The following is a 14,266-nucleotide window of genomic DNA, read 5'->3' on the forward strand; positions in this document are numbered from 1 at the left end:
CGCATTGTCATTGACCCACCTGCATCTTTGTTGAACACAGAGAGAACTCTGAATATGAAGGCACTGAAAGTGGCAGCAAAATAGCCTCTCCAGTAGTTCCTCACAGCAAAGTAAGTGGACGTCACCTCTATACTGAACAGCACCCCTGGTGGAACGACAGGATCAAAGCAAGAGAGAGGTCAACTATCAGTCAGATATCATATTAGAAAATGTGGCACACAGTTAAACTCTAGATCGCACATTGCATTTTGAAGACTTGCTATGACGACCTGTCACAAATACATATAACTGAGGCAATTTCATCACCGTGCCTATATTGACTGTCAGACACATGACAATTGCTTGAGCCGATTTTGAAACTTGCTTTCGAATAGATGAATGGAAGGTGAATTGAAAAGGAAAATAGTGTTGTACCTCCAAGAGGGGTACCGAAGCAGCAGCCCACCCCAACCGCACAGCCAACTGTAAGGATGTCTGTGTAGCAGTATGGGCTCTACTGACACACAGAGAGACGGTGACAGAGAGAGGGCAGCAGAGATGTAGAGAGGAAGGGACAGACAGATAGAGGGAAAGGGGTAAGGGGATCCCATACAAGGAGACAAGGAACCGAGGGAGGGAAAGAGAACCTCAATGGAAAAACATCTAAAAGGATCATGCGAAGGGATCCGACAGAACTGTAATGTCCGTGTTCTCAATGTTGGACAAGTAACTGCTAACCTGATGGACTCCTGAGAAGAACGTCATACACTTGCTCAGCACAGCAGCACAGATGCTGGCGATATGAACAAATGGGCCCTTGGGAAACAAAAGTGGAAGACAAGGGGGCAGAAACAAGGAAACTTGAAGTGGCTTTTTAGATAGCTGGAATCAGGGAATCAGATATGAGTGTGTGTAACCCACCTCTTTCCCTACTGGCATCCCACTGCCCAGACCTGCAGTCAGACCAATGACCTTGGCAGTAAAAGCCCTGACAGTCAGATACTCCTTCAACACTACCCCTCTGAGAATGGTCTTCAGCTCAGGAATACCAGAGCCTGAGAGAGAGAGAGAGAGAGAGAGAGAGAGAGAGACAGACAGACAGACAGATAGACAGGGTGGGGAGGTGAAAAGAGGTCAGGGAAGAGGTAGAATTACAAAATGGTTGTTTTACAGGAAAACCAAATATATGTTTGCCTCAGAACGACAAGAAAAGGTCATAGCTCTAGATAGACGGTGAGGACATCAGTGTGTGAGAACAGGGCTAGGTAGGTACACAAGCAGAGAGGGGAGAAGATCAATGGGTAACGGATTGTGGGTAACAGGTCATTAGGGGTGGCGGGTGACGGGGAAAGTAAGCAGTAAGCAGTGAGTGAGTGAGCGGGTACACACCGATGGCTTGCGGGGCGACCAGGTGGCAGAAGAAGGAGGCGAACATGATGAGGGCCATGGGATAGCTGACCCAAGCCAGGTACTGGAGCAGGACATTACCCCTCAGCTCCCAGTGAATCCACTTATACACTGACATGGGGACAGAGGGGGGGGAGAGGGGGGGGGGGGTGGAATTGAGGGGAGGGGTGAAAGTGAGGCATGTGAAGGGATGTGAGAAAAAGCAGGAAGGTAGAGGAGCAGGTGAGCAAAACAGAAAGGGGAAGGATGAAGGGCAATAGGGAGGATGGGGAGGAGGAAATGAGGGGAAGACAGAACAAGGGGTGAAGATGAGGGAAGAGGATGGAGGATAAGGTAAAAGGGAGGTGAGAAGAGAGGAGAAAGGGAAGTTGGTTATGACAGGGCAGACACTGACATAGACAGTTACAAAGAAAATACAATAAGATGCCCTATTTCTTGGATGAACTGTCAATCCATCTGGACTGACAGATGTCCTATTCCTTTTGTCGATGTTTCTCTTGCCATTAGTAATATTCTGTAAGAGAGGCACTGACTTGCTTAGCTTTACCGTGTTTCATCGAAATGTACACTGTAAAAAAAGATATTGAGATTCAGTCAAAATGATTCGTTTTATCTAGCCAAGTCAACTAAATTTGTTACATTTGTTGAGTTGACAAAATATTAAGTTGAGGTGACTTCAAAATGTCAAAGCTTATCAAATCGAGTTAGCAAAAAAACTATGTTTACTCAACTTAGAAATTCACAACCATGAAGTCAAATCAACTGAAGCAACAGACCCCTTGACCTTTTCGACATTTTGTTACATTACAGTCTTATTCTAAAATGGATTAAATAGTTTTTTCCCCTCATCAATCTACACACAGTACCCCATAATGACAAAGCAAAAACAGGTGTTTAGAAATGTATACACATTTATAAAAAAGAATAATGATGAAATATTACATTTACATAAATATTGAGACCCTTTACTCAGTACTTTGTTCAAGCACCTTTGGCAGCAATTACAGCCTTGAGTCTTCTTGGGTATGACGCTACAAGCTTGGCACACCTGTATTCTCTGCAGATCCTCTCAAGCGCTGTCAAGTCTGATGCGGAGCGTCGCTGCACAGCTATTGTCAGGTCTCTCCAGAGATGTTCGATCAGGTTCAAGTCCGGTCTATGGCTGGGCCACTCAAGGACATTCAGACACTTGTTCTGAAGCCCCTCCTGGGTTGTGTTGGCTGTGTGCTTAGGGTTGTTGTCCTGTTGGAAGGTGAACCTTCGCCCCAGTCTGAGGTCCTGAGCGCACACGGAGCAGCTTTTCATCAAAGATCTCTCTGTACTTTGCTCGGTTCATCTTTCCCTTGATCCTGACTAGTCTCCCAGTCCCTGCCGCTGAAAAAACATCCCCACAGCATGATGCTGCCACCACCATGCTTCACCATAGGGATGGTGCCAGGATTCCTCCAGATGTAATGCTTGGCACAAAGACATCAATCTTGGATTCATCAGACCAGAGGATGTTGTTTCTCATGGTCTGAGAGTCCTTTAGGTGCCTTTTGACAAATGACAAGTGTGTGGTCATGTGCCTTCTACTGAGGAGTGGCTTCCGTCTGGCCACACTACCACAAAGGCCTGATTGGTGTAGTGCTACAAAGATGGTTGTCCTTCTGGAAGGTTCTCCCATCTCCACAGAGGAACTCTGGAGCTCTGTCAGAGTGACCATCGGTTTCTTGGTCACCTCCCTGACCAAGGCCCTTCTCCCCCGATTGCTCAGTTTGGCCGGACGACCAGCTCTAGGAAGAGTCTTGGTGGTTCCAAACTTTTTCCATTTAAGAATGATGGAAGCCACTGTGTTCTTGGTGATCTTCAATGCTGCAGAAATGTTTTGGTACCCTTCCCCAGATCTGTGCCTCGACACAACGGAACTCAACGGACAATTATTTCGACCTCATGGTTTGGTTTCTGCTCTGATTTGCACTGTCAACTGTGGGACCTTATATAGACAGGTGTGTGCCTTTCCAAGTCATGTCCAATCAATTGAATTCAAGTTGTAGAAACATCTCAACATCATCAATGGAAACAGGATGCACCTGAGCTCAATTTCGAGTCTCCTATCAAAGGGTCTGAATATGTAAATACGTTTTATCTGTTTTTTATTGTATAAATGTGCAAAAATGTCTAAAAACCTTTTTTCACTTTGTCATTATGGGATACTGTGTGTAGATTGCTGGGATTTTTTATTTCTTTAATCCATTTTAGAATAAGGCTGTAAAGTAACAAAATGCACTGTAACAGTAGTGCTGACTGAAAGTGTCAAGTTCAGATGACTTCAAAATATGTTTGTGGGGCATTAGAATAATACCCAGCATGACATTTTGCAGACACTTTTATCCAGAGCGACTTCAGTCACTCTGACTGGTAGATAAAAAAAGTAACAAGTAAAACATTTCTGTCACTGTTGCTGAGAATGCCATTGCAGTTAAAGTGATCTGTTGATTGGTTGACATTACTCAGTACACTGAAAAACTCACACATGGTGAAGAGACAGATGGGAGGCTAATGTTCCTTACTGAAATCTCTATTATATCATTTCAAAGACTTAGTCAGTAATTTTCAAAGTAGTTGTTTCAACCGTATAGGAAGTTGACACAACTTTACATTTTAAGGCATCCTGGTTGCAAATTTAAAACAACTTATAGTTTTGTTTTTCTGACAAGCAAATACTTGTCCTCTACACTTAGGAATTTGTCAAACAACTTCTGTTGCTTTTTTTAGCGGTAACAAAAAAATTCAGTTGAAGCACATTGATTTGACTAAAATTATCAAGTTCACACAACAAGTTATTAAATCCTAATTTGTGAGTTCCACTTACTTTACTAGGTTGAAGTAACATTAGAATAAGTAAACTCCACATAAAATCCAGATTGGATTTGAAATTACATGTTAAGGCAGCTTGGTAACAAACTTTTGTAAGCTATACAGTGTACAGATGTGTATCGTCCACGTATCAGAGAAAATGTACTCTGTGTTTATGAATAACATCACTGAGAGGTAGCATATAAAATGTGCACAGTAGTGGTTCAAGAACAGAGCCTTGAGGGATTCCATTACACAAACTTCACTCAACCTTCTAATTTGTGTAATGACTGTAAACATAATTTATAATTTCAAGTATAACGTTTTGCAATGTTTGTTTTGCAAGATTCATTTTGCATATCAGGTTACCGCTGAACTGTTTTGCAACACTTTTTGATAATCACTCAGCCTAACCCTCAACAATAAGCAACCAGATGTCTTGTTAGATAACTATTTATGCTGTAAAAGCATTCATGCAACTATATGAATTGCCGGTTCAGTGGCTTGAATGCAAGCATTGTAATAAAACAAGATGGTTTAGTGTGTGTTGCATTGTGGGTATTGTAGTACATTGTAGACTCTTGGCACTGGTGTAGTCCATGGTCCAGCTGACCAGCGCCATTGAGATGCCCAGCAGCACCAGGAAGATCCAGTCCTCTCCCAGCTTGGTGACCAGGAACCTTTGTACCCGTGCTACACAGTCTGAGAAAACACCATGACAGACAATAATGCACAATAATGCTTCAAATACGTGTATACTTTTTAACTATACAGTGTAAAAAGGTCATTAATTCTAAAATGAGATTTGATTTTAATACAACAACAACCAGTTTTGGTCAATGTTCATGTTCAACTATTGATCACTAGCTAACACTTTTGAAAGTGTAACATTAACTCTGAGTATTGTGGAGAAATAAAGACACTTTTAACTCGAACACTGTTAGAGTCAATTTAACATCTGCGACTTTAATGAGCACTGACTCCTCACCTCTGCACTTTGAGTAGGAGCGACGTTTCTTCATAGACAAAGGGTTGCCTTGCTCTGTAGCCATTTGTGCATGTCCCACCTCGTCTGAGTGATGCCGACCCCTGTGCCTGCTGTGGTGCCTGTGTCCATGTGTGTGACTGTGGTGGTGGCCATGGTGGTGGCCGTGGTGATGGTGGCCATGGTGATGCTGCGGATGGTGGCCATGGTGATGGTGGTGGTGTTTCTTCCATTGTCTCTCTGTTAGAAGTCGGGTGGCCTCTCTCCGGCCAGACCCACCCGGGTGCTCACGGTATTCCCCATACAGCTGAAAGTGACAGGAGGAAGAGAGACTACAGTACATTACCCATATGTTCATGAACAAAGGACTCAATGAAGACTCGCCGAAAATGCAGTTCAGGACAACATTTGGGAAAATAAAGAACAATAGTTTAAGATATTTTAATTTGCTCTGAATGTGTATATTTTAAAGAAAATATATATCATGCAGTATATATACTATTATTATTACATACAGTATATGTGCACGTAACAGTTCATATACAGTACCAGTCAAAAGTTTGGACACACCTACTCATTCAAGGATTTTTCTTTATTTTGACTATTTCCTACATTGTAGATGTAAGGTTCTGTATTTATTTTCTTAGTCAACCTTGTGTTCTGTTTCTTTGTGTTCTTGAATGTAGCCCTGTCTTTCATTTTTGTTCACTGATTTTACCAGTGTTAGTTACTCACCTGGTCTCATCAGCACCTTATTTAGTTCAGTTCATTCTGTTTGTGCCTTTGTGAGGTATTGTTCGTTTTGACTCTACTAAGCCTGTTCCTAGCTCGTTTGTGAGAACCAGTTATAGCCTTCAGTCCTAGTTTTGATTCACCTGCCTGTTTGCCGACCTGTGTATGACTGTTGCCTGCCTGTGACCACTATTCCTGCCTTCTGCTAAGGTGAAATAAACACCTGCCGCGCTCTGCGTGTGAATCTACACCTTTTTCTCCCTGAGTATTCATAACATTAGAATAATAGTGAAGATGTCAAAACTATGAAATAACACATGTGGAATCATGTAGTAACCAAAAAACTGTTAAACAAATCAAAACATATTGTCTTGTGGATTTGTGGAATTTCTTTCCTTTTTAATGCATGTGAGCCAATCAGTTGTGTTGCGACAAGGTAGGGGTGGTATACAGAAGCCCTATTTGATAAAAGACAAAGTCCATATTATGGCAAGAACAGTTCAAATAAGCAAAGAGAAATGGCAGTCCATCATTACTTTAAGACATGAAGGTCATTCAATCCATAAAAATTTCAAAAACGGTTTGTTTTTTCGAGTGCAGTCGCAAAAACCATCAGACTTCCCTGTGGCTCAGTTGGTAGAGCATGGTGTTTGCAACGCCAGCATGGTGTGTGCAACGCCAGGGTTGTGGGTTCAATTCCCACGGGGGGCCAGTACAAAAAAATAAAAAAATAAAAAAATTATGCATGAAATGAAATGTATGCATTCACTACTGTAAGTTGCTCTGGATAAGAGTGTCTACTAAATGACTAAAATGTAAATGTAAGGGCTATGATGAAACTGGCTCTCATGAGGACTGCCACAGAGTTCAAGTAACAGACACATCTCAACATCAACTGTTCAAAGGAGACAGCATGAATCAGGACATCATGGTTGAATTGCTGCAAAGAAACCACTACTCAAGGACACCTATAAGAAGAGACTTGCTTGGGCCAAGAACCACAAGAAATGGACATTAGACTGTGCAAATCTGTCCTTTGGTCTGATGAGTCCAAATGTGAGATTTTTGGTTCCAACCGCCGTGTCTTTGTGAGACACAGAGTAGATGAACAGATGATCTCTGCATGTGTGGTTCCCACCATGAAGCATGGAGGAGGAGGTGTGATGGTGTGGGGGTGCTTTGCTGGTGACACTGTGATTTATTTAGAATTCAAGGCACACTTAACCATCATGGCTACCACAGCATACTGTAGCGATACGCCATCCCACCTGGTTTGCGCTTAGTGGGAGTATCATTTGTTCTTCATCAGGACAATGACCCAACACACCTCCAGGCTGTGTAAGGGCTATTTGACCAAGAAGGAGGGTGATGGAGTGCTGCATCAGATGACTTGGCCTCCACAATCACCCGACCTCAACCCAATTGAGAGGGTTTGGGATGAGTTGGACCGCAGTGTGAAGGAAAAGCAGCCAACAAGTGCTCAGAATATGTGGGAACTCCAAGACCGTATGAAATGTATGCATTCACTACTGTAAGTCGCTCTGGATAAGAGCGTCTGCTAAATGACTAAAATGTAAATGTAAATAAACATATATTGATTGTTTCAGAATGTGGGAGAGTTCAAGTGTCATAATGTACTGTTAGGGGTGTGTACGGGAGGCGAAGTCAGGTGCAGGAGAGCAGAGTGTAGTAAACAGGCACACTTTAATTCCGGTCCAAAAATGACAGCACATAAGAACAATAACGTGCCAAAAACACGGAACATAGCAAAAGTATAGCGTCTGACAATATTCACATAACAATAAACAATTACACACAAAGACATGGAGGGGAACATAGGACTAAATACATGCAGTGATTATGGAACGAAAACCAGGTGTGTATGGAACAAGACGAAACAAATGAATATATGAGAAATGGAGCAGCGATGGCTAGAAAGCCGGTGACGTCGATTGCCGAATGCCGCCCGAACAAGGAGAGGAGCCGACTTCGGTGGAAGTCGTGACATGTACAGTAAGCTCCAAAAGTATTGGGACAGTCACACATTTTTTGTTGTTTTGGCTCTGTGTCCACAAATAGCATACCCCCCAAAATATTATAACCTCTCACCATTACAATAGCAGGGGAGGTTAGCATTTTTTGGGGGGGGGTATGATATTTATGCCTCTGTAATGTTCTCACTCATCATTATTCACGATTCATTCAGGATTATCCGTAATCATGGTAGCATCCACATTAATGTAGAAGTGTTAAGAAACATATTATATTCTTATTTACAATAAAATTGACTCCAAAATGATACATTCAATTATTTACCATTCATTTCTATTGGGCACAAAGTAATGGTAGCATCCACATTAATCCAAAGTGCTGGACTACAGAGCCAAAACAAATCAAAAATTGTCACTGTCTCAATACTTTTGGAGCTCACCGTATTCTGCCGGACGGGTCATACAGAAAGACAAAACTCCTCGACATGTTGACTTTAAATCTCGTAGAGAGGAAGCATGGGTCTACATTTGGATGAATTACCTCTGGACCGCATCCAGACATCTGGCAAAGAGATAACTCCACCTCTCAACTCTCTCACACACAGAAACATGGACATACTTTCATAAACACATACATGCCACACTAAAATAACGTCCTATTATGTAACACATCTAATACTACATTACTTGGCTTTAATCATAGTGTAATTACAATACATGGAATGTATCTTTTTTAGTGATAGCTATTACATTCGTTTCTGACGGGGGTGGGGGGAGCAGGGGGTTGGTGAGCTACTATACCAACCAAAGATCAAGCCAAGATTCAAGGTATTTGATCCTGTATCAGACAAGACTAGCAGTGGGTTGTGGGTAAGTATTTCACCCACTTTGTAATCATGACAGACACATTTCACAATCAAACCGGAGAGGTGGTAAATATAACATCCCATGCCAATTCTAATCGGAAGACGACATATTCTAATTCACTTGCATAAACGGTCAATCAAGTCCACTAATTACTATGATAAAAACACAATCAACCAGCAGACAATCTTGTAAAGAACATGTCAATGCCAATATTTTCCAAACTAACAGTTCAATGGTCTTCAAACCTACACTGTTATTGTTTAATTTGCATGATATTGTTTTAGTGGCTCAATTCATTTATTTTATTTCACCTTTATTTAACCAGGTAGGCCAGTTGAGAACAAGTTCTCATTTACAACTGCGACCTGGCCAAGATGAAGCAAAGCAGTTTGACACAAACAACAACACAGAGTTACACATGGAATAAACAAACGTACAGTCAATAACACAATAGAAAAAATATATATACAGTGTGTGCAAATGAGGTAAGATCAGGGAGGTAAGGCAATAAATAGGCTGTAGTGGCAAAGTAATTACAATTTAGCAATTAAACACTGGAGTGAAAGATGTGCAGAAGATGAATGTGCAAGTAAAGATACTGGGGTGCAAAGGAACAAAAAAAAGAATAACAATATGGGGATGAGGTAGTTGGATGGGCTATTTACAGATGGGCTATGTACAGGTGCAATGATCTGTGAGCTGCTCTGACAGCTGATGCTTAAAGTTAGTGAGGGAGATATGAGTCTCCAGGTTCAGTGATTTTTGAAATTTGTTCCAGTCATTGGCAGCAGAGAACTGGATGGAAAGGCGGCCAAAGGAGGAATAGGCTTTGGGGTGACCAGTAAAATATACCTGCTGGAGCGCGTGCTATGGGTGGGTGCTGCTATGGTGACCAGTGAGCTGAGATAAGGCGGGGCTTTACCTAGCAAAGACTTATAGATAACCTGGAGCCAGTGGGTTTGGCAAACGAATATGAAGCAAGGGCCAGGCAACGAGAGCATACAGGTCGCAGTGGTGGGTAGTATATGGGGCTTTGGTGACAAAACGGATGGCACTGTGATAGACTGCATCCAATTTGCTGAGTAGAGTGTTGGAGGCTATTTTGTAAATGACATCGCCAAAGTCAAGCATCGGTAGGATAGTCAATTTTACGAGGCTATGTTTGGCAGCATGAGTGAAGGATGCTTTGTTGCGAAATAGGAAGCCGATTCTAGATTTAATTTTGGATTGGACATGCTTAATGTGAGTCTGGAAGGAGAGTTTACAGTCTAACCAGACACCTAGGTATTTGTAATTGTCCACATATTCTAAGTCACAACCATCCAGAGCAGTGATGCTGGACAGGCGGGCAGGTGCGGGTAGCGATCGGTTGAAGAGCATGCATTTAGTTTTACTTGCATCTAAGAGCAGTTGGAGGCCACGGAAGGAGAGTTGTATGGCATTGAAGCTCGTCTGGAGGTTAGTTAACACAGTGTCCAAAGAAGGGCCAGAAGTATACAGAATGGTGTCGTCTGCGTAGAGGTGGATCAGAGAATCACCAGCAGCAAGAGCAACATCATTGATGTATACAGAGAAAAGAGTCGGCCCGAGAATTGAACCCTGTGGCACCCCCATAGAGACTGCCAGAGGTCCGGACAACAGGCCCTCAGATTTGACACACTGAACTCTGTCTGAGAAGTAATTGGTGAACCAGGCGAGGCAGTCATTTGAGAAACCAAGGCTGTTGAGTCTGCCGATAAGAATGTTGTGATTGACAGAGTCGAAAGCCTTGGCCAGGTCGATGAATACGGCTGGACAGTATTGTATTTTATCGATGGCGGTTATGATATCATTTAGGACCTTGAGCGTGGCTGAGGTGCATCCATGACCAGCTCGGAAACCAGATTGCATAGCGGAGAAGGTACAGTGGGATTCGAAACGGTCGGTGATCTGTTTTTTAACTAGGCTTTCGAAGACCTTAGAAAGGCAGGGTAGGATAGATATAGGTCTGTAACAGTTTGGGTCTAGAGTGTCTCCCCCTTTGAAGAGGGCAGAACACGGCAGCTTCCAATCTTTGGGGATCTCAGACAATACGAAAGAGAAGTTGAACAGGCTAGTAATGGGGGTTGCAACAATTGCAATACATAACCCTCACCCTCAATTTAAACAGATTAACCTTTATCTATGTACATACTGATGGAATTACATAATGACGTTTCAGACCTGAATAATGTCATAATCAGTGGTGTAAAGTACCTAAGTAAAAATACTTTAATGTACTACTTAAGTAGTTTCTTGGGGTATATGTACTTTACTTTACTATTTATGTTTTTGACAACTTTTACTTCACTACATTCCTAAAGAAACATTTTTACTTTTTACTCCATAGATTTTCCCTGACAACCAAAAGTATTATTTACATTCTGAATGCTTAGCAGAACAGGAAAATTGTGAAATTCACGCACTTATTGAAATAATGTGCACTGAGAGTCGGGAAGCAAGTTCAGGTAGTGAGTGTTTTAATAAATAAACACAACATAATACAAAATAAGAGCAACGAACAACGCACAGACATGACACTGGAACAGAAACAATAACGGCTGGGGAAGGAACCAAAGGGAGTGACATATATAGGGAAGTTAATCCGGGAGGTGATGGAGTCCAGGTGAGTCTGATGACGCACAGGTGCACGTAACGATGGTGACAAGTGTGCGCCATAACGAGCAGCCTGGTGACCTAGAGGCCGGAGAGGGAGCACACGTGACACTTATCAAGAGAACATCCCTACTGCCTCTGGTCTGGCGGACTCACTAAACACAGATGGATCTTTTGTAAATAATGTCTGAGTGTTGGAGTGTGCCCCTGGCTATCCATACATTTAAAAAACAAGAACATGGAGCCATCTGCTTTGCTTAATATAAAGAATTTGAAATGATTTATACTTTTACTTCTACTTTTGATACTTAGGTATATTTGAGCAATTACATTTACTTTTGATACGTAAGTATATTTAAAACCAAATACTTTTAGACTTTTACTCAAGTAGTATTTTACTGGGCGACTTTCACTTTTACTTGAGTAACTTTCTATTAAGGTATCTATACTTTTACTCAAGAATGACAATTGGGTAATTTTTCCACAACTGGTCATAATACAGTACAGTTAATGTGAGGTTCCATGTAAAATAATTAATCTAATGATTCATGTTTGCTTATTACCGTGACACTATGTGCAGCCTCCATTGTTGTAGTCTACATTTATGTCCTTTAAAGCAATTCTTATACACAACATTGCCAAAAGTAGGTGGACACCTGCTCATCAAACATCTCATTAAAAAATCATGGCCATTAATATGGAGATGGTCCCCCCTTTGCTCCATTCTTCTGGGAAGGCTTTCCACTAGACATTGGAACATTGCTGCGTGGACTTGCTTCCATTCAGCCACGAGCATTCTTGAGGTCGGGCACTGATGTTGGGTGATTAAGCCTGGCTCGCATTCGGCGTTCCAATTAATCCCAATGGTGTTCGATGGGGTTGAGGTCAGGGCTCTGTGCAGGCCAGTCTAGTTCTTCCACACCAATCTTTGTGCACGGGGGCATTGTCAGACTGAAACAGGAAAGGGCCTTCCCCAAACTGTTGCCACAAAGTTGAAAGCACAGAATCATCTAGAATGTCATTGTAAGCTGTAGCATTAAGATTTCCTTTCACTGGAACTAAGAGGCCTAGTCCGAACCATGAAAAACAGCCCCAGACCATTATTGCTCCTCCACCAAACTTTACAGTTGACAGTACGCATTCAGGCAGGTAGCATTCTCCTGGCATCCGCCAAACCCAGATTTATTTGTTGGATTATCAGATGGTGAAGCCTGATTCATCACTCCAGAGAACGTGTTTCCACTGCTCCAATGGTGGCGAGCTTTACACCACTCCAGCCAATGCTTGGCATTACGCATGGTGATTTTAGGCTTGTGCGAAGATCCCGATGAACAGTTCTTGTGCTGACGTTGCTTCCAGAGGCAGATAGGAAATTGGTAGTGAGTGTTGCAACAGAAGACAGATGATTTTTACGTGCTACAGCACTCGGTGGTCCCGTTCTGTGAGCTTGTGTGGCTTCCGCTTCGCTGCTGAGCCGTTGTTGCTCCTAGACCTTTCCACTTCACAATAACAGCACGTACAGTTGACTGGGGCAGCTCTAGCAGAGTATAAATTTGATGAACTGACTTGTTGGAAAGGTGCCATCCTATGACGGTGCCACGTTGAAAGTCACTGAGCTCGTCAGTACGGGCCATTCTACTGGCAATGTTTGTCTATGGAGATTGCATGGCTGTGTGATCGATTATATACACCTGTCAGCAACGGGTGTGTCTGAAATATCCGAATACACTAATTTGAAGGGGTGTCCATACTTTTGGCCATGTAGTGTATCTGTTCCACTAAGTGAAGGCCTACATTGCAACTCCATACTATTGGATTTGCTGAACTCCTGCGTCCTCTCTCCTACGTCCTTCCTCTCTTCCTTTTGAAAAAGGTCTCCTCAAACCACTCATCGGTTTCCAGGCCACGGAGCAGAGAAGACGGAGGAGAGAGGCTGGAGGATGGACTTTTGCCAAATTTAGAAAAGGCCCATGACACAGTGGATAGGCATGTTGACACAAAACATCCTCCTGAAATCAGACACAGATTAATGTCGATGGGGTGCTGGGCTGCTTGGGACAATATGCAATATCGAGTAGAACCCATACATCCATACACATACTGTACCTTTGTTTAGTGAACATTTTGATCTGATAAATGGATCTTTCTCACGTAATTTACCATGGTACACATAGACATCAGACATCAGACATCATTGAATTTGTGAAACAAAAGTTTTTGTGGGAAACCAACAATCTGTTGTGTGGAGTCTGAAAAGCCTCTAATGTATACTATGAGCGCTTAGATACAACCAACATCTGCATAGCGCAGTTGATCGCTGGTCAACATTGCGACAAGTCGTGACAAGTGGTGCCTAGCATTTACGCGTTGGGCCGGCCTTTCAATAACCTTTCAACGCCTCATACAAACAGGTCTGTCTCTGTGGGTCCTAGAAAGAGTACTGTACGTCAGTCATGGTCATACACATGTGAACGTATAGCAAATAAATCACCAACATAACATGAGACGAAACTGAGCTGCACACTCGACATGACTTCCATTGGACCAGACATATCACAGTCAGGCTTACCATGGGATACACTGACAATAAGTATCGGACTGTATTATACCTGTATCAGCTTTCACTGTCCAACAAACCTCTTACTATAACAATATGTTGGGGAAGTTGTATCATTTCAAAAATAGGCACTAAGGGGTTATAATTAGGAATTAAACAAGACAGAATGGGGATGTCTTTAAAAAAATGGGTGGCACAAATTGCGATGTGGGGGAGGGGAATGGACAGAGTATTTACAAATTAAATACTGTAGTATTTACTATAGTTAAACAAGTG

The 14,266-nt window shown here is 42.3% G+C and overlaps 1 protein-coding gene across 1 annotated transcript in view; it reads right to left on the bottom strand.

Moving 5' to 3' along the window:
* The window catches only part of LOC115176160 (chloride channel protein 1), a 35,989-nt gene that overhangs the window by 16,815 nt on the left and 4,908 nt on the right, over window positions 1-14,266 (bottom strand). The window contains exons 2-8 of the mRNA XM_029735993.1: window positions 5,213-5,516; window positions 4,795-4,926; window positions 1,369-1,497; window positions 901-1,034; window positions 718-795; window positions 415-493; window positions 20-145 (exon numbers count right to left, since the gene is read on the bottom strand). Of these exons, the coding sequence (XP_029591853.1) occupies window positions 20-145; window positions 415-493; window positions 718-795; window positions 901-1,034; window positions 1,369-1,497; window positions 4,795-4,926; window positions 5,213-5,516 (982 nt within the window). The remainder of the gene's footprint in view (window positions 1-19; window positions 146-414; window positions 494-717; window positions 796-900; window positions 1,035-1,368; window positions 1,498-4,794; window positions 4,927-5,212; window positions 5,517-14,266) is intronic.

The sequence above is a fragment of the Salmo trutta genome, chromosome 36 (genome assembly GCF_901001165.1).
Source record: "Salmo trutta chromosome 36, fSalTru1.1, whole genome shotgun sequence".
In the NCBI taxonomy this organism is placed as follows: Eukaryota; Metazoa; Chordata; class Actinopteri; order Salmoniformes; family Salmonidae; genus Salmo; species Salmo trutta.